The 25,494-nt window shown below is 42.1% G+C and overlaps 1 protein-coding gene across 1 annotated transcript in view; it reads right to left on the reverse strand.

The window, feature by feature from the left end:
• Positions 1-22,397, reverse strand: part of ifrd1 (interferon-related developmental regulator 1) — a 44,508-nt gene extending 22,111 nt beyond the window's left edge. Inside the window, exons 1-4 of the mRNA XM_068050578.1 lie at positions 22,126-22,397; positions 4,661-4,765; positions 1,475-1,559; positions 428-552 (exon numbers count right to left, since the gene is read on the reverse strand). Coding sequence (XP_067906679.1) covers positions 428-552; positions 1,475-1,559; positions 4,661-4,765; positions 22,126-22,168 — 358 coding nt within the window. The 5' untranslated portion in view covers positions 22,169-22,397. The remainder of the gene's footprint in view (positions 1-427; positions 553-1,474; positions 1,560-4,660; positions 4,766-22,125) is intronic.
• Between the last annotated feature and the right edge of the window lie 3,097 nt (positions 22,398-25,494).

Below are 25,494 nucleotides of genomic sequence, written 5' to 3' on the forward strand. Positions count from 1 at the left end.
GTGATAGGAATATGGAATTAGAGTAGGATTAGCATAAATGGGTGGTTGATAGTCGGCACAGACTCGGTGGGCCGAAGGGCCCGTTTCAGTGCTGTATCTCTAAATAAATAAAACACTCTCGCTTTCTTGTGTGTTGGCATGATGTTTATTATTTTCCATTAGTTCTGTTTATGTACAATAAAAAGTTAACTTCAAGAAAGCCTGTCGGCTTGGTTCTTATGATAAGAACCAAACATCTACTGAATTGGCCAGTACATCCACTGAAAGATTTAAACCGGTTGTGGTCAAACAAGGAAGGAAAAGGAGGAAGCCCATCAACCCCTCCTCTCTTAACCATATCATCAAGAGACGACAAACAACTTTAATTTCTTAAACTACCTTGCTTTATTTTAGAGGAAAAAGAAAAATTAGGAATATCTGCAATTACCTTTTTTCAGACAACGTTCAATACTGTCTGTTAAGGTCACCCTCCTTTCCAGGATAAAGTCATAAAGGATTTTGGAAGAGAAGGCAGACTTTAGTCCCTCTAGCGCAGACAATCTGATTTTTGCACTGTGGAAGTAATATGTAGATTAGGGAAAAACATGTTTGGGTTCTACAAGATCCTTATGAGTAGCAATGCCTGTTGCAGCACTAATACACCATACTGATGGGTGCAGTCCTTGCATTAAGCTCAACTGTACGAAGCAGAAGTGATGTACTTCCCCCACAATAAAAAAAAAAGGAAGTCAACTTGACAGTCACAATTTTTGGTGGCCAATTCAGTGAAGGAGACAGAGGCATGAGGTGACCTGTCTGACCCTGGGAGAAAAAAAAAGTGTCATACTCAACATGTGTGTTACCAGCTGGCACAAACCTTCAAGAATCCAAAACGCAAGCTATTGCAGTAACTCAACTAGATTTGAATACTGTACTGCCTAGCAAATGTCTTCATAGACCCCTTTGGGTACACCTGGCATTAATAAAAACTTGTTTGATGCAGATATAGAAATCAATATCCAGAAATTTGCATTTTTCATAAGAAATAATTTAATATTGAAATTAGAGAACTAGGACACTTCACAAATTCTGTCCTTTTTAATCTTTTGCCATAAATTCTGAGTCGCAGCATTAATCAGTACCACTGTAATAACTGGTCAAAGCATGATTAATAGAATGCTCACCAATTTACCTTTTTGGTGGGGGGTGGGGGGGAAAGTTTGCAGGGAAGAAAGGCGGCGGCACAGTAGCTCATTTCTCAAGATTCTCCCCAGACAGTTCCAATAGGTATTTAATTCACTATAAAGAATGTGAGGCTTGAGTACGAGTCCTACCACAGAGTGTTTACATGGGTTAAACTACTGACATCAATAATGCATTTCAAAATTTATCAAACCAATTATTGGTTATGAAACAATTATCTTAGCTTCTACCCATGGCAATCATTTCTAAAGCAGGAGACTTAGTTCCCAGTGATACAAGGATTTGAGTTCACCTTTTATCAAGGGTGCCATCAATAAATCCTCTCAGTTTATATTCATAATCCTCTTGGTTTGCTTCTTCGTCAGCATCTTCAATTGCTAGAAGACAGATTGATTTTCTGTTAGAGAGTAAGGAGTCATTATCATTATTAAAATAATGTATGCATGTGCAGTTTGTAATAACCTGCTCAGTGTTGCACAGTTTGGGTTCCACCAGGGCCTCTCTGCTCCTAACCTCATTTCAGCCTTGGTTCAAACATGGGGGGAAAAAAGAAAAAAAGAGCTGAACTCCAGAGGGGAGGCGAGAGTGACTGCTCTCAACATCAAAGGCAGCATTTGAGAGAGTATGGCATCAAGGAGCCTTAACAAAACTGGAGTCAATGGGAATCAGGGGGAAAATTCTCCACTGATTGGAGTCATACCGAGCGCAAAAAGGAAGATGGTGTAGTTGTTGGAGGTCAATCATCGCAGCTCCAGGACATCACTGCAGGAATTCCTCAGGGTGGTGTCCTAGGTCCAACCATGTTCAGCTCATTCATCAATGACCTTCCTTCAATCATAAGTGGGGATGTTTGCACAATGTTCAGCACCTTTTGCGACTCCTCAGATACTGAAACAGTCCCGTCGAGAAATGCAGCAAGACCTGGACAATATCCAGGCTTGGGCTGATAAGTGGCAAGTAACATTCGCGCCACACAAGTGCCGGGCAATGACCATCTCCAACAAGAGAAAAATCTAACCATCTCCTCTTGACATTCAATGGCATTATGATCACTGAATCCCCCACTATCAACATCCTAGGGGCTACCATTGACCAGAAACTGAACTGGAGTAGTCATATAAATACCATGGCTACAAGAGCAGATCAGAGGTTTGGAATCATGTGGCAAGTAACTCACCTCCCAACTCCCCAAAGCCTGTCCACCATCTACAAGGCACAAGTCAAAAGTGTGTTGGAATACTCTCCATTTGCCTGATAGGTGCAGTTCCAATAACACTCAAGAAGCTCGATACCATGCAGGACAAACCAGCCCACTTGATTGTGGTTGGGGTACCATTCACTCCCTCCACCACCAGACAGTGGCAGCAGTGTGTACCATCTACAAGATGCACTGCAGCAACACACCAAGGCTCTTGAGACAGCACCTTCCAAACCCACAACCTCTACCACCTAGAGGGACAAGGGCAGCAGGTGCATGGGAACACCACCACCTGCAAGCTCCCCAAGGCATACACCATCCTGCCTTGGAACTAAATCACCATTCCTTCACTCTTGCGGGGTCAAAATCCTGGAAATCCCTTCTTAACAGCACTGTGGGTGTACCTACCCCACATGGACTGCAGCAGTTTAAGAAGGTAGTTCACCACTATCTTCTCAAGGGCAATAAATGCTAGCCTAGCCAGCGATGCCTACATGCGATGAATGAATTTAAAAGCAAATATGTTGATGCTGCTGGTTGAATGTGTGTAAAAGGCATGGGCTAGAATGCTCTTTTAGCATTGATGTCTCCCTCAATCTCACGGTCGAGAAGTTATAGTCAAGATGATCTGTGACCTGCTCCACCTGGTTCTCAATGAGTAAAATCTGAAAAGGGATTAATTGTCAGAGTTCACTTTCAATTAAACAGTTAGAAAATAGTAGTCAAATTTTTAAACATATGCTCCACTAGGAATCCCAAATCCAAAAGTTATTGCTGACTGGAATCTTGAGATGCAAAAATTAGTGCAGGCTTTCTCATTCCAGGATTGTGGTTCAACTTCATGTTAAAATGGGATGTCGCAGCCATTCAATTTATACATAAAACTGGATGGGGAATAAAGACACAGGAACCAGAGTGGAAATCAATGGTAATATTTTGATGTGGAACCTATGTTTGGAGTTTAAGTTGCTCAGATTTAAAATGCTCAGAAGGATTTCAACTGCACTTGTATGATTATCATAAAACTTAGCTCTATAGGTAATCAAGTTGAAAACTTTGAACAACCTTGATAAGATCTCCAATTTCTTCTTAAAACAATGGCCTGGATATCAACAGGCACTGTTTACATAGTTACCGACAGTTTCTCCAAAGCATGTGACATTTTGTAACCAACAGGTTCCCTTGGCTTGGCTTCCAGTCAGACAGGAAGCATTCCAGACCAGGCCACAAGACCAGAGGTTTGATCTGCCTTCCTAGTCCAGGGGTAGTACTGTGAAGGCACATGCCTTCTCCCCAAAGCTGTCCTTGCCTCACCTCAGCTGTCAGATTCCTTGAGGCCTTGAAAACCCAGCCATCCACTTTAAAACCTGCAAAAGCAAGTTAAATCAGAGGCTGCCAGCCTCTTAAAATAATTAGGCTGCCAATCTGCCTCCTAGGAATGAGTTGGCTGCCTGCCCCTTCTAGTGCCTCCATTTCACCTGGAAGTGGGCAGGCTGTAGTCATGGTTCAGATTTTAAAAATTTTTCTTCTTCAAAAACATTTGACTCCAACCCAATCCACCTGTGAGTGTACTAAAACTCCCCCTAATGCTACCAAAAGAAAATAATTCTCATCTTCACATGTACTGGCATTGAGCTACATCAAAAATATTGTACCTCTACTGCAGTTAAGTTTATTCAAGATTGAATTACCATACCAACCACTATCATATAGAGCACAGGAATCGTTAAACAAACAAGGCCCATCTAGTTTGTCTTTTAGTCGCATGATACGAAGATAATGGAGTTGCTAATTACAGAAAATCAATTAGTCCACAACAGGCCCAGACACGATGCGAGAAACTTTAGTGGAGAGCTTTGCAAACCATGGATCCAAAGTCACATGCTCCTCACAAGCATGCTCTGCCTCCCAGGTGTTGAGCCTTAAATTATTCATACCTGTATTCCCAACAATGTTATTTTCTGAAAAAAAAAACATCTATTTTGCATTTGAATAAATCAACACTAACTGCTTCCACAGTCTCCCTATGCAGCTTGTTTCATAGATTTATCACTTGCTCAATAAATACTGTTTCCATACATTAGTTCAGAATTTAATCCGCTTCAAGCACAGGCCATATCCCCTTTCTGGAGAAGGTGAAAGAATTGTGCACTGAATCCAGTAGTTCTTGCTACATCTCATTGTTATGATGGGTACTGGATCTTTACAGAAGGAAGGAAGTTATTAGCGCAGAAGGGCTTAGAGAATTCAATGGTACCTTTCTTTGATCAATTACTATACCTTCATCAGCCAAGCTGGTTGAATCACTAAAACTGCTGCAGTGGCTCATTGTTTCAATGGACACATCCTCATCACTGAAAGGCTGCACTGCTCGGTGCTGTCTACCTGATAGGGGGAAGAAAAGAACATTACTTGGCTGGTGCCCAAAGATTGGTAATCCACTTCAACAGGTACTACAGAATGAAAAGCACATCCGCATTTATGTATAGTTATAAAAGGAAATCACTTAAAGAACTTCAGTCAATTTGGTTTAATTGACTGAACAGCAAACTTCATAATTCACCACAAGTGTTGATTAAAAGGAAATTCAACAGTGTATGTGTATTTAGGTTACGAGTGTTAGCATTTTCCATGGTTACACACATTTGTCAGTCTGTCACCCACCCATCACCCAAGTCAATCAATTATATACAGTTTTGTAGCAACAGACCACATGTAATTATGAAACAATTTTTGAAAATAGCATTTCCTGACCAAACATGAAAACATTCTGTCCAGTTTCATTAGTACCTGGCCACCCAGGCTTTTTGCAAAAAATATATTTTATCCATAAAATTTGTAAAATGTACATTATGTAATGTACAATATGAATTACACAAAGTGCTATACAGTGCAATTTCTTTCAAAACAGTACGTGGCACTCTGAGGTGCATCACCACACATACAATTGCTGGGTATATTAACAATATACATTTCATGTCAACGAAACATTCTCTTGTGCATACAGCCCAAGGGTTTTACATAGTATACCAAGGGGCTGGAAACAATGGTGGGAGGGCCTTAGACTGTGGCCTTTCCCCATAGAGCCTTCGTGCAGCTGCCAAAGCATTAGAGCGTCTCAGCAGGTCGTCCTGGACCATGGATAATGGCCAGAGTCAGAAATACAGCACTGAAACAGGCCCTTTGGCCCAATACTACATTAATCCCATATTCCCTACCACATCCCCACACTAAGGTAAATTGGTCATTGTAAATTGCCCCATCAACCTGCAAGTCTTTGACTGTGGGAGGAAACCAGAGACCTGGCAAAAACCCATGCGGTTACAGGGAGAACTTGCAAACTCCGCACAGGCAGTACCTAGAACCGAACCCGGGTCGTTGGCCCTCCAGCGACAGCTGATGTTAGTCTTTGTCCTATGGGCTGTTCCCAGGAGCCCACGGAGTCCAGCGTTAGAGCTATTCAGGATGAGCTTGGACAGAAACCACTGCATCTCTTTATAGATGTCCTTTGCAAAGGCATATGCCAGGAGGAAGCGGGCCACTCTTTCCCCCACCACAGCTGCCTTCAGGACAGCATGCAGTGGTGCCAAAACTCTGTGCATGAAAGATCTTATGGGAAAGACCCTTCTCACCAGCCAAGCTACGTCTTGGTGCTCATTTGGAAGTTCTGGTGATGAGGCATTCTGCCAAATGACTGACAGTCTGCTCAGGGAACCATCCGACAGGATGCACCATCTCCTTTTGCTGCAGGGCCTTGAAGACGCCACCCCTGATGGGCTTGTGGTCAAAAGGTGTTTCATTCCAAAAAGTTTCCCATGGGGAGCAGGTGGTATGTCACAGTCCAACTGAATGGAATGGAGTATTCTGCAGCAATGTGGCCAGGCCCATCTTTTGCAACACCTCAATATGTAGTGACACTTGGTGTTTGCATACCAAGGGTCTACACACAGCTTGTTACTGCCACGCACAAAAGGTGGCCATCAGAATGAGGGAGGAGCAGGGTACATTTTCACCAGCAGTCTCCCCCAACAGGCTTTATTTAGACGTTTGAACATTGTGTCCCTGTGGACATGGTCCATCTTTGATTTCCAGATAAAGTGGAAGGCAGCTCGGGCAACCACCACATGCAGAAGTGGGGTATGGAACAGACCTGTGTCATCTACAGCAACATGGAGTGCACCTCGCACCCAATGACCAGGTTCTTACCCACAATGGAGAGGCAGCATCGTTGCTACATGCCCAGTTCCTATTTGACCTTGGCTATACACTCCTCCCAGCTTTTGGCACACATCCCAGCCCCTCTGAACCATATCCCCACCATCGTCAGGTAGTTTGGCCTGATGGAGGATAAAGAATAGTTTGGCCCAGTTCCCAAAGAACATGGCCTCACTCTTGCCACAATTTACTTTGGGTTCCAAGGACAGTTCAAACTGGTTGTAGATGGTCAGTCTGCAAACAGACAGCAACTCCAAGCAGAAGACAATGATGTCAGCCACGTACACAGAGGCTTTGACCAGAGTGCTCTGTTGCTTGCATTCTTCCTGATGGACTCAAAAAGGTCCGATACAGTACATGAACATGTCAGAAGAGACGGCAGCTTTATCTCCCCATACTCGACTGGAAAACTCTTCAATTCCCACCCGATGGAAACTGCACTACTGATGTTTGTAGAGCAGTTGAATCCAATTGTGGATTCCCTCACCAAACGCCACTTTGGAAAGCACATTCATCATGTAGGTGACAGAGAATGTCAAAGGCCTGCTGGTCCTAGCTGATGAGGCAGGTATCCACCCTCCTGTCCAGCATTTAGACTATTGTATCCTTGAGTAGCACGAGGCTATCACAGATCTTCCTGCCAGGTACAGCACAGTTTTGATCAGGGTGGATCAGCAACTCCAGAACAGACTTGACCTGATTGACAATGACCATAGACAGAATTTTGTAGTCCACATTAAGCAGTAAAATGGGCTACCAATTTCTGATTTCCTCCCTCTCTCCCCTATTATTTGTAGATGAGGATGATACATTTCCTCATGGATTCTAACATGCTGCCGTCCAGAAACATATTCTAGTACGCATCCAGAAGGTCCGAGCCAATCCAGACCCAGAGTCAAATACAACTTGTCTGGTAAACAGTTGCTTCTGGGAGTTTTACTCGTCTCGAAGGACCTGACTGCTTTTGTCAGCTCGTCCAGAGTTAGCAGTTTGTCCAGACTCTCCCACTGACCATTAGGACAGGAAGGCCTTGCTGGCTGTGAGTTTCATGTCTTCCAGCCTGGAATAAAAAGGATTTGCTGATCCTGAGGTTGCGATGATGTTATTGAGCCATCTTCTTCCTTCAGGCTGTTGATCAGAGCTGTGTACCTTTTGGAAAAAAAAACAAGCACATCTCATTCTGCTCCAGAGAGCAGACTCTGGACCAGATGATGATCTTGGAGGCCTCTGAGGTAAAGAGCAAGGCCTGTTAGCTCCTCAACATCATCCCCATCAACTGAAGCAGCAGATTCTGCATGCTTTTCTGAAGTCAGGACATGTCCATGTGTCTCACTCATGTTCTGAACAACTGTGAGGACGAAGAACCTCTTAATGTTTACCTTGATCACTTCCCACCAGTGTGTCAGAGACTCAGAAGAGCTTCATGGTTCTCCAACCTTTGTAATCCCTTTGAATTCCTCAATATTTTTTTGGTGTTAACAGTTTCACCTTCAGCTTCCATGTCCTCCTGCCAACTTCTGGTCTTCCTGCAAGTGACAGTCAGCCAGTAGAAGTCAGTAGCCAGATAAGAACACTGGCTTGACATCAGTGGATCTGACAGACTACTCGGGACACAAACAGGAAGTCTCTTCGGGAACTGATGGACCCGTCTGGCATTGACCAGATGCATCTATGCGGTGCTCCATCCACAGGGAGGCTGAAGACATTGTGCAGCTTGGTGGCTTTTACTGCTTCCATCAGGAGTCTGGATGTAGCAACCAGTTTGCCACTGGCCCTGCCAGACTATCCAGCTGCATTGATGATGCAGTTGAAGTCACCCCTAGAATGACCAGCCTGGAGGTCACCAGTAGCAGAACTGCTTGAAGACAGCCAGCCACTCGTTCATTTGAGCCAGCTTTTTTAATGTAGCTTTAAGATCATTAAACAAATCTTGATTAGCTAGATAAACTGATGGAAAAAAATCTCTCCTCTGAAGGATTCCCTCAAAGTTGCTCTCATCAGAAGGTTGGGAAATTCCTATATCGAAAACTGAACTCAATGAAATTAGCACATGAACGCAGACAGAACTCCTGCCTTGATTAGAATGCAGAATTCAAGCCTCAATTCAGAATCTAAGCTAGTATGTCACGGATACTGAGAAAGTGCTGCATTGTTGGAAAAGCTGTTTTATTTAACTGAGGCCCACATCTCAGTAGTCAAATGAACACAAATGTTCTTCTGGCTATACTCAGAGCATGGGAGTTCTCTTCAGGTGCTGTCCAACATATGTCTTTCTCCCAAGATATTAACTGATGACTTAACTGGTTTGCTGCGCATGAATTGGATGCTGCATTTACCTACAGTGACTAAACATGGAAGTAATTAATTCACTGAAGTCCTTAGGACTTGAACAGGGCTATACAAATGCAAGTTATTTCTCCACTTAAGATAAAGCAGTACTGCATTTTGTTTCTCAGATTGAGGGGATCTGAAAGTCATTTAGGTGCTTTGCAAATTTATTTCTTTAAAAGCTGGCAATGCCATGATTAAAGAAAGAAAAGTTCATCTTCAAAAGGCATCATTCCATATGCTAAAATATACATGAATTCAACATACAATTAAATATTAAGATATTATAAACCATTAAGATTTCAATTAGCCTTCAAATTTGATATCTCCTTCATCTTAGAATCTACAGGTTTTAAAACCCAAATCTTCCGGTCACAAGCACTATTTCCCACCCAGCACACTCTCCATATTTCCTTCCCTTCAACCTTGGTGTCTCAAACATTGGGTTTTTGCCCTTCACCCAAGTTTCGAATTTGGCAAATTTAGATAATAAATCATGGAATGTTACAGCACAGAAGGAGGCCACATATCCACCCATTCCACCAGCCTGTCCATGTCCTCTTGAAGTCTATCACTATCCTCCTCGCAGTTCACGACACTTCCAAGTTTTGTCTCATCTGTAATTTTGAAATTGTGCCCTGTACACCCAAGTCTAGGTCATTAATACAGATCAAGAAAAGATAGTCCTAACACCAACCCCCAGGAGTCCCACTGTATCACTTGCTGTAGTCTGAAAAACAAACAATTCTCACCACTATGTTTGGCACTCAGTCAACTTGATATCCCTGTTGCCACAGTCCCTTGTACTCCACATTACATAAATGTGACTGATTCTTATTAGTGAAAAATCAAGCAGCAGCTTACTGCAATAGGAATGAGAGATTTCCTTATCAGGGGTACAACTAGTAGCCTAACAGCTGATGGACGACTTTATGCAGCTGAATTGCTGTTGCTCCAAAAAAATAAAACAGCCACTTTTAGTTCAATGCGGTGTGCCAATACTGATGACCAAATAAGTACAGAAATGATCCTGTGTGGGGTAACCTTTAACTGCTCAAAAAGTAAAAGAAGCCATACAAATTGGGCACCAATAAGCCAGAAGGGAGTCACAATTCTAAACAGACAGCACAACATCTATGCCCAAATTTTAAGTTTACTGAATCCATTATTTTTGTTGGCAGTGACCTTACTTGGACCTTTCCAATTACAAGCCAGCACTGGCTGAGAGGAGTCCCATATTTCAGAGAATGCCATCCTGGAACATGATAGTACACAACAGCAACCCTGGGAGATCAAGAATTTGTCTTTATACCTCAGACCCTGTAGCTAAGTGATTACTGCTAATCATAGCATCAAGATCCAGAACTTAGTGGAAAGCAACTATTCGTTTCCTCAATGTCATCTTGCACATGTTCCAACAGACTGCACAATCTGCCTTTACTGCAAAATGCTGACCATTATGTTCTTCAATACATATTATTAAAAAAAGAGGCCAAATCCTGTAAAATGTAATCCAAGAAAGTAGAAAAAGTACTTACATCACCTTTCGAGGTCAAGTGGAGAACCAACATTACAGAAAAAAGTCCAGCATAATTACTTTGTAGTTACAAGTTTAATAAAGCTAGCTGCACACAAGATATGCAGTGCCGGCATGCATTACTGTACAATATGTTCAGTTCACAATTAATGCAAGTTAAACAGTTTAAATCAATTAACAGGTATTTATTTACATTTCAAAACAAACACATTTTTCAGGATCAGGTTGGTGTTTGTATCAAGGCAAAGAGGTTCCTGAAAAATATTATATAATTCTATTCCCTTACCACTAAAGCAGAAAATTAAGCTACCAATCCTTGCCAAAGTAATTTACTTTAGTACACCAAGTGCTTTCTGTAACCCGTGTTTGGAGGCAAGGCATTAAATGAGGGTGATTAACACTATCACACCCTCACATTTTCCTGCATAACCTGCAGGAGCTGATAAACCATTACAGCCCAATTTGCCAACTGGTGATTAGTTTTATTTATTTGTTTGTTCATGGGATGAGGATGTCTCTGGCAATGCCAGCATTTACTGCCCATCCCTGAACAGAAAATAAAGGAACTATTAATGGCAAACTTCTAAGCTTAAACTATTAGACACCCATTCGCCAAAGGGGCGAGCACAAAATGTTAGCAGCAAATGTTTTAACTCCAGAATCTGAGCATTTATAACAGACACAAACCCACACAAGGAAGGACTACACATGCTTCTGAGTGAACAAAGTTCAGCTTTTTTCTGGAGTTTCTAACAGCCAAGTGGGAGTGGGAAAGTTGTTCTCACTGAATTCAGTGATTGCAGGCTCAGGGTGAGAGGGCATGGGAGCATAGTACTGCCTGTGATGGAGCACTGAGTGGCAGATTGCTTCAGGATTTCCACACTAATCTGCACAAGCCTGACATCCTGAAGCTGCAGTCAGTTTCAGAGGGGCAATGACACTGAGTTTGTAATCAACACTGCATCCCACCCCCGCAAAATCCTGGCCATTATTTGAGATGCTTTGTGCCATTAGTTCTCAGGACAAATGCAAGTTGTTACTGCAATCTCTCCCCTTTATGGGCAAAACGTTCCTAAGCTTACATTAACACATCAAAAAAACTACAGCTGATCAGGAAGTTCTACACCTTGTATACCTTATTTCTTTTATGGCAACCTTGTCAAGAGGAAAAATTCTGTTCAAATGCTCACCACATACTATATTATAACTTGAGATTTCTCCTCATCTAATTTAGCCCAACTACATATAATCCACAAAGTCAAACTGAGAAATATCACTATTAAAATGACATGTCAAGATACAAGTCCTCCCACACACAAATATGCCATAGAGGGGGGCAAAATATAAGTGTGACATTAGCTGTACCAGAACACAATAGCTCAAGTCAAGAAGATAGCGAATTGCTTGAGTGTATTCAAGATAGTTTAATAAGCCAGGCTTGGATAAATGTTCCCTTACTGTTAATAGGAACATAGGAGGAGTAGGCCATTCAGCCCATCGAGCCTGCCCTGCCATTCAATATCATGGCTGATCATCCAATTCAATGCCTTTCCCCCCCCCCCCCCCCCACAGAATCCTCATATCCCCTTATGTCATTTGTATTTAGAGATCTGTCAATCTCTGCTTTAAGCATACTCAATGACTGAGCTTCCAAAGCCCCCTGGGGTAGAGAATTCCAAAGATTCACAACCCTCTGAGTAAAGAAACTTCTCATCTGTCCTAATTGCCTTCCCCCATATTTTGAAATTGTGTCCCCTGGTTCTAGATTCCCGAACCAGAGAAACATCTCAGCTGCATCCACAATGTCTATCCTTTTTAGTATTTTGTAGGTTTCAATCAGATCACCTCTCATTCTTCAAAACTCTAGAAATACAGGCCCAGTTTCACCAATCTCTTCATAGGACAGTCCTGACATCCCAGAAACAAGTCTGGTGAACCCTTGTTGCACTCTCTCTATGGCAATAATATCCTTCCTAAGGTAAAGGGACCAAAACTGCAAACAGTACTCCAAGTGGAATCTAACCAAGGTTCTATACAATTGAAGCAAGACTTCACTACTCCTGTACTCAAATCCTCTTGTGGTAAAGGCTAGCATATCATTAGTCTTCCTAATTGCTTGCTGTACCTCCATGTTAGGTTTCAGCAATTTATTGACAACAACACCCAGCTCCCTTCGTACATGTCCACTTTCTAATCTCTTACCATTCAAGAAATACTCTGCACATTGGCTCCTCCTACCAAAGTGGATAACCTCACATTTTTCCCACATTATATTCCATGTGCCACATTCTTGCCCACTCACAAAGTCTGTCCAAATCCCCATGAAGTCACTTTGCATCTCCCTCAACACACATTCCCACCTAATTGTGTCATCCCTGAATTTGGAAATACTACATTTGGTCCCCACATCCAAGTCATTGATATATATTGCGAACAGCTGGAGCCCAAGCACTGATCCTTGCAGTACCCAACTAGTCACAGCCTGACAACACAAGAATGACCTGTTCATTCCTACTCTGCCTTCTGCCTGTTAACCAATCCTTAATCCATGTCTGTGAATTACCTCCTATCCGATGTGCTTTAATTTTGCTAACCAACCTTCTGTGGGGGACTTTATCAAAAGCCTTCTGAAAATCTAAGTAACCATGTTCACTGACTCCCCTTTATCAATTCTGTTAGTAACATCCTCAAAAAACTCCAACAGGTTAGTCAAACATGATTTCCCATTCATAAATCCATGTTGACTATGCCCAACTATATTATCCAAGTGTCCATGTATCACATCCTTTCGAATAGATTCTAGCATTTTTCCAATGACTGATGTAAGGCTAAAAGGTCTGCAATTCCCAGTTTTCTCTCTCCCTCCCTTCTTAAAAAGTGGGGCAACATTTGCAACCTTCCAATCTGCTGGAACTGCTCCAGAATCTATAGCATTTTGCAGAATATCAGGTCCCGGGGACTTCTAAACCTTCAGCCCCAATTTCTCCAATACAACCTTCTTACCAATACTAATTTCCTTCAATTCCTCATTCCCCCTAATCCCTTGGATCACTAATTCTGGGAGATTTCTTGCATCTTCCTCAGTGAAGACAGAGACAAAGTAATCAGTTAGCTTCTCTGCCATTTCTCTATTCCCCATTATAAATTCTCCTGACTCTGCATGTTATGGACCCACATTTGACTTAACCAAATGTTTCCTTTTTACATAGCTGAAGAAGCTATTACAGTCCGTTTTTATATTTTTTGCTAGTTTACATTCATATTCTATTCTCCCTTTCTTTGTCCTCTGCTGTATTGTAAAATCCTCCAATTCCTCAGGTTTACTACTATTTCTGACAACTTTATAGGCCTTTTCTTTTAATCTTATACAATCCTTAACTTTCTTTGTTATCCACGATTGACTGCCTTTACTTCAGTGGGGGGGGGGGGGGGGGGGGGGGGGGGGTTTAGCCTTGAAAGACTATATAAGTTGCTGTAAACTATGTAATATTTCTTTAAAGACTATCACCGGTCATACCTTTTAATGTATTTTCCTAATCCACCTCAGCCAATTTGCCCCTCATACCTTCATCATTTCCTTCGTTGAAATTTAACACCTTGGCTTCAGATTGAACTACCTCACTTTCAAACATAGAATTTTATATTATCATATTAATGGTCACTCATCCCTAAAGGTTTTACAACAAGATTAATTATCCCTTTCACATTACATAAAACTGGATCTAAAATAGCCTGTTCTCTGGTCAGTTCCTCAACATACTGCGTCAGCGTGGGTTTCCTCCCACATGCCAAAGACTTGCAGGTTGATAGGTAAATTGGCCATTATAAATTGCCCCTAGTATAGGTAGGTGGTAGGGAAATATAGGGACAGGTGGGGATGTGGTAGGAATATGGAATTAGTGTAGGATTAGTATAAATGGGTGGTTGATGGTCAGCACAGACTCGGTGGGCCGAAGGGCCTGTTTCAGTGCTGTATCTCTAAATAAAACAAAATAAAAAATAAAACCATCCCTAACACTCCAGAAACACATCCTCCACAGCATTAGTACTCATTAGGTTTACCCAGTCTTTTTGCAGATTGAAGTCACCCATGATTACTGTATTACCCAAGCTACATCCTTCTCTAATCTCCTGATTAATACTATGCCCCACACTACCACTGCTGTTTGGTGGCCTACAAACAACTCCTACCAATGTTTGCTGCCCCTTGCTGTTTCTTAGCTCCACCCAAACAGATTCCACATTTTGTTCTTCCGATTGGAGATCCTCTCTTACGAACGTACTGATCCCATCCCTTATCAGCACAACACCACCTCCTTTTCTTTTTTGCCTGTCCTTCCTAAATGGCAAATATCCTTGACTATTCAGTTCCCAGTCTGTCACCCTGTAGCCACATTTGTTGTGGCAATTAGATCATACCCATTTACCTCTGTTTGGGCCTTTAAATCATCTACCTTGCTGCGAATGCTACATGCATTGAGGTAGAGTGCCCTTAACCTTGTCTTCCTGGCATTATTCTGCATTCTAAGCCTAGCCGATGCTTGCCTTTCTTTTGCCTGCCTTCTAATGTCACTTGCTACTTTTCTACCAGCTTTACTTCCTTCCAACTTGAGCTACCCCTCATACTCCCATCCCCTCTCCAACAGCACTAGCAAAACTCCGTGTGATGATATTAGTTCTGGTCCTGTTAAGGTGCAGCCCATCCATCTTGTACAGGTCCCATCTGCTCAGAACCAATCCCAATGCCTCAGAAATCTGATGCCCTCCCTCCTCCAGCCACGTGTTCAAATAGATTGATCCTCCTATTCCTATGCTCACTAGCACATGCCACTCAATAATCCTGAGATTACTGCTTTGGAGGTCTTGTTTTTTAATTTCCTTCCCAACTCCCCAAAATTTGCTTTCACGACCTCATCCCTCTTCCTACCTATGTCATTGGGGCCAATGTGGACCACAACCTCTGGCTGTTCACCCTCCCCCAGAAGGATGTACTGCAGCCGCTCCTTGACATCCTTCACCCTGGCACCAAGGGGGCAACACACCATCCTGGATTCACGTTTACTGCCACAAACACCTGTCTGATCCCCTAACTATCAAATCCCCTTTCACTATTGCTCTTCCACTCTCCTTCCTCCCTTCCTGTGCAGCTGAGCCTCCAGTGCTGCCACAGACTTTGCTCTGGCTGCACTGCCTGGAGAAATCATTGCTCTCACCAGTATCCAAAATGGAAAACAAATTAGCCAGCAAGATAGACTTAGGGGACACCTGCACTGCCTGCCTGGTTCTCTTAGACTGTCTGGCAGTCACCCATTCCCTCTCTGCCTGCATGCTCCTAACCTGCAGTGTGACCACTTCCCTAAACGTGCACATAGTCTTCCGCCTTGCGGATGCACGAGTGACTTTAGCCGCCACTCAAGTTCCAAAACCTGGAGCTCAAGCTTCTGCAGCCGGTGACACTTCCTGCAGATGTGTTTGGCTAGGACATGTGGTGCATCCATGACTTCCCACATACTGCAGGATGTGGGCATGGACTTCCAGACTCAAGATTAATTAATGATCAAATGACCAAATTCAATGTTAAGTTTCTCCTGTTCAAGCCTAACATGGTTTTGTAAGGTTAACTAACAGGATGAGACAGGGCCTGATGACAATAAAACTGGTCAAATCTGAACAGGTAAAACTACAAGTGAACAAAGGTGCTCAAAAGAATTTAGCTTAATACAGAACCACTATATACCCTGAAAGGACAAGAGCTCCACTTAAATAAAACAGCTATGGCTGAAAAGAGACAAGCGATAACAAAACTAAAGGGAAGAGCATGTAAAAATGAAAATAGTGTAAAATCCAGGGCACTGGGCTAGATATAAAGAAAAGACAAAAAACAGTAAGAGCTGCAAAAAGGAAACACAAAAAGAAACTTATAAGGGATATCAAGATTAACAAAACGTTTATACAATTACATTAGAATAATAAAGTGTAGTCAAGGGTCAATGAGGGGCCCTTCAATAACAGATCCATGTAATATTGTAAACAAAAAGTGGCAAGCTTGTGGAATTACTTTGCGTCAGTCTTCACAGTAAAGGAAGAAAATAATAAATCCGACCCTTCAGAGAAACTAATAATGAATCAAGGACTGGAACTCGGCAAAATTAACACGCAAAAAAAATTAGAAAATAACTGTACTAAAGACTGAAATTCCCAGAACCTGACTGTTTCCACCCCAGCATTTTAAAGGATGTGAGGAAATTGCAAACTCCATTATATAAGAAAGGAAAGAGAAATGCAGATAGTAATAGACCTGCTGTCACATGTTGTGACAAAGTTACTGGAATCTATAAATCAAGGACAGCATGACTGAGCACTTACAAAAACTGAACTGATTACCGATCCATGATGGCTGTCTCTCTAAAGGGCAGGGCATAGCTACCAAACCTAAATGATTTTTTTGAGGAAGCAATAGACAGGGCAAGTCTATGGATGTAGTTTATATGGATTTCCAGAAAGTGTCTGATAAGGTTTCCACACAAGGAATTGTTAGCTGGAATTAAAGCTAAATGGAATGGAAGACAAATTATTGACCTGGTAGAAGACAGTAGGGATAATAGGTATTTATCTAAATTGAACTAGGTGTCCCACAAGGGTCTGTGTTGGGGCCTCAACTATTCACTAGATTTGTTAATGACTTAGATAACACAACTTATTGCCATATATAGAAGTTTGTCATTGACATTGATTGAAGGCACAGTAAATAGTTTAGACAAGAGTACAAAATTACAAAGCAACATTGATAAATTAAGTTAGTGGGCAAAATTGTGGCAGATGGAGATCAATGCAGGCAAGTATGCAGTCATCCATTTTGGACCAAAAAAATGATACATCAGAGTATTTTTTCAAATGGTGAAAAACCAAAAGCAGCGGAGGTCCAATAAGATTTAGGGATCCATGTACACAGATCACTAAAATGTAGCATTCAGGTACAAAAAAAAAATAAAGGCTAATGGACTGCGAGCCTTTATATCTAGAGCACTAGAGTACAAAATAGAAGGAGGTTTCACTGGAGCTATACACAGTCCTGGTTAGACCATCTCCTGAGAAAAGTGTGTACAGTTCCTGGCAATGCACCTTAGAAAGGATATATAGATTTTGGAAGTGGGTGCAGCACAGATTCACCAGAATGTTACCAGAGAGTTTATAGGATTTTGAAAGGAATTGATTTGGGGGGGGGGGGGGGGGGGGGGGTGGAGAAAGGGGTGAAAGAAAGAGCACGACAACACACAAGAGACTTTTCCCACTGATAGGGCAGTCTAGGCTAAGCAGTAGTTTCTAGCTCAATTAATAAATTTAAATCTCAGATCAGATTTTTGGTAGCCAAGGCTATTAAGGGATATGGAATTATAGCAGGTGGCAGTGAGAGTTAGGATACAGATCAGCCATGATCTCATTTATCTGTCCATTCAACACCACCCCCTCCCCACTCCAGCATTTTTCATCTATTTTTAAGCATCCTAGAACCAAGAACAGAACTGGATTCCAAATAGTTCGGACTATTTGGACCTGGGCCGACTGAATGGCAGCAAACTTAGTCCAACACCACCTGGACAAAAATACCACAATTATTCTTCAAGGACAAAATATAACCTAATGTATTGGCCAAACTAAAATTGCATCAGATTATGGTTTTCATTACAATAAATTGACAGTGTCCAGTAGTGCCCAACAGTCATGGGAGGCATCTCATATGCAGAAGCTTTGGTGACGCATTGATTAAAGACTCCTTCCATCTGCTTGTAGTCTCAAGTTAAACAAACATCATGTTTGAATACCCTAACAACAAAACAATTTGGCATTGCTGGACCCGATTTTAAGTGGGAATGGTTTGAGGTAAATGCAGGAAAAAAATTGGAGCTTCACCAGTTCACACCACACCCCGCCCCAAAAAAGGATGAATTTACAAATTATCTCCAATGAAAGAAATTGGCAATTCAGAAGCACAGTATCCAACAGTGAATTTAGCATTTCCCATGGTGGCTGAATGACTAAAGGCATTGCCCTGTGTGGCGGAGATATATAGAACAGAAGATCCTGGATATTAGTACAACTGAGAAGAAAGCCAACATTTTGCATTTACCAGAACAAGCATGCACGTTAAACTGGCCAAGACAGTGAGCTACTGAGCAAGGTAAGGTAACAGAATGAAAGACAAGTCTTATTTCATCATGGGGGTAATTTTCAACTTGCTGTCAGAGTGCAAAACTGGCATTGCCAGTCAGGCATCCATTATAGAAACAACCCAAATCACTGCCAGTTTTAGGCTGGCAAGTTGAAAATTACACCATGTTTTTAAAAGTCCTTCATTACATATCAAGTGTGCAAGAGAGAAAAAAAACCAAGTACAAGGAAGGAAGGCAACTTGGCTCAGTCTTTCATCCACCCAGTAAAATCTTGAACTCCCATTTCAACATTCAATGGTTTCAAACTTTCCAGGTTTTTCACTTCCAGTAATCAAAATTTATTCTACTGCTGATTGATCACTAAAAAGCTTGTTGACATAGCCCTGAACTTACCTTACACTAGTGTGAATCTATGGTCACCTTGTACTAATCTCAATACTCAGTTTAAAGTAAAATTCAGAGTTAGCTTTTTCTATTCCCTCAGCTACCTTGCATAGATCGATCAGGTGCCTCCTTTCGAGACCAAAAACCCATGTTCCTCTTGTCTTTCCTCATAACTCAAACTTTTGACAGTAGTGATCAGCCTCATTGCTCTTCTCAGTACTGTCTACAGAGCTTGAACAGCTCTCATGACTGGAGAGCTAGAACTTCACTATAAAAGTTGCAGTCTGACCATAGCATTACAGAGTTTTGGTCAGAATTTCCTGACTTGCATTATATTTTGGCTGTGTAATTCAACAGTATTGGCTTTGCTAGCTGCTACTCAATAAGTCCATTGAGTGAACTAAAACAAATGTATCTTTTGGCATCATCCTTAGTTAGTTCAATACCGTTGAGTGTCTATATGTCACCTTGTTTTCTTCCTATTCTGAATTAGACATGTGTAGACATCAGATTAGATTAGAATCAGCTGCACTAATGTGACAACATTCATGTTTGAGCCTCACAATAACCATTTGGGCAAGATACAGAACAATTCAGTGAAACCCCAGTAAGGAATCAGAAGAGTCATCAAAGGTAAAGCAAGGTGATAAAAGATGTCAAAAAATAAAATCTTGAACTGCAATGAATGGAGTAAATTAACAGTTTACTTTAACTTCTTAAAACAGTAATTTTGTTGAACATTATTCAAATATCCCATCACACAATACCATGGTAGATATGGACTAGGAATGCCAGTCATCTCATTTTAGATCATTCACCTAGAAAGGACCTACATTTCTCCTTCTCCCACTGCCAACCACAGAAGAAAAACACATTTTTTCCCCTCAAGTGATTCCAGGGTTATTGCCTCCTTACCTAGAAATCTTACCTACACTTTGATCACTGAATAACTTGCCAACATCAAAGGCATAATGGCACAGACGGAGGATTTTCAGCCCATCAAGTCTATGCTGGCTCTGTAGAGCAATCCAATCAGTCCCATTGCCCAGCTCTATTCTCGTAGCCCTGTAAATTTATTTCCCTCAAGTGCCCATCCAATTTCCTTTTCAAATCATTGACTGTTTCTGCTTCCACAACCCTTGTAGACAGTGAGTTCAAGGTCATTACCACTGTAAAAAAAAAAGTCTTCCTCACATTCCCTCTACATCCCTTGCCCAAAACCTTAAATCTCTGTCCCCTAGTCCTTGTACCATCACCTAATGGGAACAGTTTTTCTTTAGCCAATTTGAACCCTTGATCCCTGATTCTACTGTCATAGTTTAGATGAAAGTACTGTACTAAACTTATTTCTCCTACACAAAGCTACAATGTTATTTCCTGTCAAAGTTAAAAATGCAGGTTCCATTGTTACTTCCTCATAATTCAATCCTCAGACATCAGCAACCCATCTTCTGGCTCTTCTCTGCACCAACTTAGTCTTAAATGTCTCCCTGGGCATACTGCCACTTGTAACTGGACACTATTCTACAACTGGTATAGCTTGAACAAGTTTAAGCCTGACTCTCTTGACCTGCATTCTGATGTGTTGGCTTTATAATTCAGCATTTGATTTGGTTTGCTGATTGCTTACCCATATTGATGTTGCAGCACAAGTGCTTTTATGTTGGTATAAAAGCAAATACTGCAGATGCTGGAAATCTGAAATAAAAACAAGAAATGCTGGAAATACTCAGCAGGTCTGGCAGCATCTATGGAGAGAAGCAGAGTTAACATTTCAAATCAGGGACCCTTCTTCAGAACACTGAGGGTCCCTGACCTGAAAGGTCAACTCTGCTTCTCTCCACAGATGCTGCCTGACCTGCTATTTCCAGCATTTCTTGCTTTTATGTTGATACTCATTTAGATATCACAGATCATCCATTCTTCAGCTTCCTGCATTTACATGGTGCTAGTTAAGAACACCAGTAAAACTCCCTTATTGTTATGGGATCTTCCACATCCCAGTTGTTAGCTATGCCTCAGAGAGAGGGCCTTCACCCAAGTCAAAAAAGTTAAGGGATCAAGTTGTGCATTTTCTGCACAAAATCTAGGCAATATTCCAGGACAGTGCTGCACTATGAGATGTCAAACCAAAATTTTCCCTCTTCAATGATTGTAAGAGAAGCTTACAGCACTACTTTGAAGAGCAGAGAAGTGCCCTCTGTCTCCTGGTCAATATTGATACTTCCAACACCACTTATTATCTCAGTTGCACCCTTGCTGTGCACAAATTGACTGGCACGTTAACTGCCTTACAACAGCGTCTACATTTTGAAAAGTACCTAATAGGCTGTAAAGCGCTTTGAGATGTGGTCGGGAACGGCGCTATATAAACGAAAGTTTTTTCACATCCATCTGAAGTTTAACATTTTCATCCAAAAGAGGTGTGAAATGGCCCTTGAACCCAGAATCTTCTGACTCAGATGCAAATGTGCCACCACCCAGCCAAAGACACGTTTTAAATCTTTTAATCTGATCTTCTGCACTGTGGGTGGATGGGGTGGATTTCAGCCAGATTTGTGGCATTCCCATGGTGCAGAACTCGTCACAAATGACAGCGATCTGCGTTTTAAGCCACCTGTTGCAAAATAGTAGTGAGTACAAGACGGCTGGGGCCGGTGTGCCGGGGGAAACCCGAAGCGTTGCGAGGAAGAGCAGTCAGCGTCCAAGTTTCTGGAAATGTCTACCCCGCCTAATCGGCTGGATTGTCTCTCTACAACGCCAGCTGGGCGATGTAGTTCAGCCCGACCATTTCCATTCCCAACTAAGCCAAGTTCAGATCACTGGCCGGTCCCAACAATGAACATATGGTGACCGCCGGGACCAGCCACACGTGGCCTTTCATGTAATGAATGAAGGACGGCCGCTCGATTGGCCGCAGCCTGGCTGCAGCCGGCCACTGAACAGGCTGGGCTGTATTTTGCGCCCACACTATGTGCTGGGAAATGTAGTCCCATCGGATTCTCCCTCCCAACCGTCGCCACCACAACGTTCAAATAGCAAACTACAACTACCAGAAACCAGTGCGGCGCCGCGCATGCTCTGTACTCCCCCCCCCCCAGTCTCCTTACCTCCGCCGCCTCCCTTGTTGTTCCGCTTCTTGGATTTCGGCATTTTCCAGTCTCCCACTCTCCGGGATTGACACGCCGCAGATTATTAATATCACGTTATTATTATCACCGATCAACCGATTGAAGAACACTTTTTACTGTAGCGTCTTTCAGGAACCAGATGTAAATCACCAAACGGCAATAAAAAGTAATAAATAATCCCGGTAAATGGCGACGAACCAAAACGACTCATTTTACCTCTGCATTAACCAGAGTCAGCGTCAGTCTGCTCACGCCGCCCTTTATATCACCGCGGTGACGCACGGCGACGTAAAGGCGGTACGTAAAATAGAGTGCGAGGGGTGGCGACCACGCTCAGCCAATCAGCGGAGAGCCGTGAGTCATTGCAAACCAGCTGGCGGAGACACGCTGGCGAAAAGGAACCAACCAACCTGAGTGAGGTTCGTGGAGCAAACTGGTTGGGAGATATGTGTCATTGTATTCACCTCTCCAGATTCTAGGAATCAGTAATTTTACAAAAAGAGAGAAAATCTCTCGCTGACTTTGTTGTAATAAATATATTCAATTAAAACCCTGTCTTTTGTCTTTGGGCATCTTTAATTGTCAGTTTACAGTGACATTAACGCCCCAGGATTCTCTAAAGCTTGATGACACCATAAAATGACTCCGCAAAGGTTGTTACTGTTAATAACCTGGCACATGTCCACGAAAAAGACAATCATATATCAGCACGTTTCACATGACGTTCACTTATGATTGAAGAGATCTGCAACTCACCTAAGTGCGTGATCAGTAGCATAAATCAAAAGTCACTAAGTAAATGATGAATCACAATTCAATATGATTTTTAAATGCCATGTAAAATATCTTAACACAATTGTTTAGAAATGTTGTAATAAATTTTAGCCATCTTAATATGATGGTACTATTGTTTTTGTGCTGGATTGTCATGTTGATTAACAGGAATTTTACTCATGTGGTGCCAGGAACTTGGGGGAAAATCTTTCCAAATGCATGTGTCAAGATTAGTTAAAAGGAAAGTTCCAATCTTTGATTGACATACATGCACTTGGCAGAAGCTAACCCCCAAAAAGCAAACAGATCTCTAAAAGCTGGCAATTCAAGAATGACCCTGATTGTAGCCTATGACATGTGCAGCAAGTAGTTTAAGCCAAGATTCATTCGTAATTATTGGAGGAAAACACAATTACCTTGTGCTGCCTTTGTATATAACAATGGAAATAGATTGCAGTGTTTGCATTTTGCTAAAAACATAAAGAATAAAAATTAACGGCAGACACTTATTCTATTTGTACTGTGGTTTGATGTATGAATTGATTTCATGGGTGTTTTTCCCTGTGACTTACCTCCATCATGACTGGAAGGTTCCCGTCAGAAGCGAAGCTTTTCATCACAGAAGGAAAAAGTGGAGGAAGGCTCATTGCTCAAAACTCCTTAGCACTCAGTAGCAAACAGCAATTGGAGCAGTATGAGTTTGGGTCTTCAAATAGGCTAATAACCTATCTGTTCGTCCAACATTAGTGTAAAGATTAATGATTTTTAGTTCTCGTGAAAAAATGGAAGAATTAGGAACATAGGATCATAGGAGCAGGAGTAGGCCATTCAGCCCATCGAGCCTGCTCCACCATGCAATACAATCATGGCTGATCATCCACTTCAATGCCTTTCTCCCACACTCTCCCCATATCCCTTTATGTCACTGGTATTTCGAAACCTGTCAATCTCTGCTTTAAACATACTCAATGACTGAGCTTCTACAGCCCTCTGGGGTAAAGAATTCCAAAGATTCCAAAACCCTCTGAGTAAAGAAATTTCTCCTCATCTCGGTCCTGAGTGGATTCCCGCTTATTTTGTAATTGTGTCCCCATGGTTCTAGACTCCACAACCAGGAGAAACATCTTACCTGCATCTACCTTGTCTATCCCTTTAAGTATTTTCAAAGAATCATAGAATCATAGAAAGTTTAAGGCACAGAAAGAGGCCACTTGGCCCATCGTATCTGTGCAAGCCGAAAAACATTCCACCCATTCTAATCCCACCTTCCAGCATTTGGTCCATAGCCCTGCAGATTACGGCACTTGAGGTACATATCCAACTTCTTTTGAATGAGATGAGGGTTTCTGCTTCAACTACCCTTTCAGACACCCCCACCACCCTCTGGGTGAAAAAACTTTTCCTCATCTCCCCTCCTCTAATCTTTCTACTAATCACTTTAAATCTATGTCCCCAAGTCACTGACCTCTCTGCTAAGGTAAATAGACCCTTCACTTCCACTCTATCCAGGCCCCTCAAATTTTGGATATTTCAATCAGATCTCCACCCAGCCTTCTCTGTTCCAAGGAGAACAACCCCAGCTTATCCAATCTTTCCTCATAGCTGCATTTTTCCAGTCCTGGCAACATCCTCATAAATCTCCTTTGTACCTTCTCTCGTGCAATCACATCCTTTCTGTTATGAGATGACCAGAACTGTATGCAGTACTCAAGTTGTGGCCTAACCAATGATTTATACAGTTTCAGCATAACCTCCCTGCTCTTATATTCTATACCTTGGATAATAAAGGAAAGGATTCCATATGCCATCTTAACCACTTTATCGACCTGTCCTGCTACCTTCAGGGATCAGTGGACATTTACTCCAAGGTCCCTCACTTCCTCTACACCTCTCAGTATTTTCCCATTAATAGTGTATTCCTTTGCCTTGTTTGATCTCCCCAAATGCATCATCTCACATTTCTCTAGGTTGAATTCCATTTGCCACTTTTCTGCCAGACCATCAATATCTTCCTGCAGCCTACAGCTATCCTCGCTATCTACCACATGGCCAATCTTTGTGTCATCTGCAAACTTCTTGATCATACCGCTCCCCCCCCCCCCCACCCCCCATTTACATCCAAATCGTTAATATATACCACAAAAAGCACGGGACCCAGGACTGAGCCCTGCAGAATGCCACGGGAAACAGCCCTCCAGCCGCAAAAACACCTGTCAACAATTACTCTTTGTTTCCCGCCACTGAGCCAATTTTGTATCCACCTTGTTGCATTTCAGTGACTTATTGACCAGGATACTCAGGTCCCTTTGTACATCTACACTTTCTAATCTCTTACCATTTAAGAAATACTCTGTACATCTATTCCTCCTGCCAAAGTAGATAACCTCACATTTTTCCGCATTATATTCCATCTGCCATGTTCTTGCCCACTCACTAAGTCTGTCCAAATCTCCTTGAAGCTTCTTTGCATCTTCCTCACAACACACATTTCCACCTAGTTTTGTGTCATCCACAAACTTGGAAATATTACATTTGGTTCCCACATCCAAATCATTGATATATAATTTGAGCAGC

This window comes from Heterodontus francisci, chromosome 18, assembly GCF_036365525.1.
Source record: "Heterodontus francisci isolate sHetFra1 chromosome 18, sHetFra1.hap1, whole genome shotgun sequence".
NCBI classification, from domain to species: Eukaryota; Metazoa; Chordata; class Chondrichthyes; order Heterodontiformes; family Heterodontidae; genus Heterodontus; species Heterodontus francisci.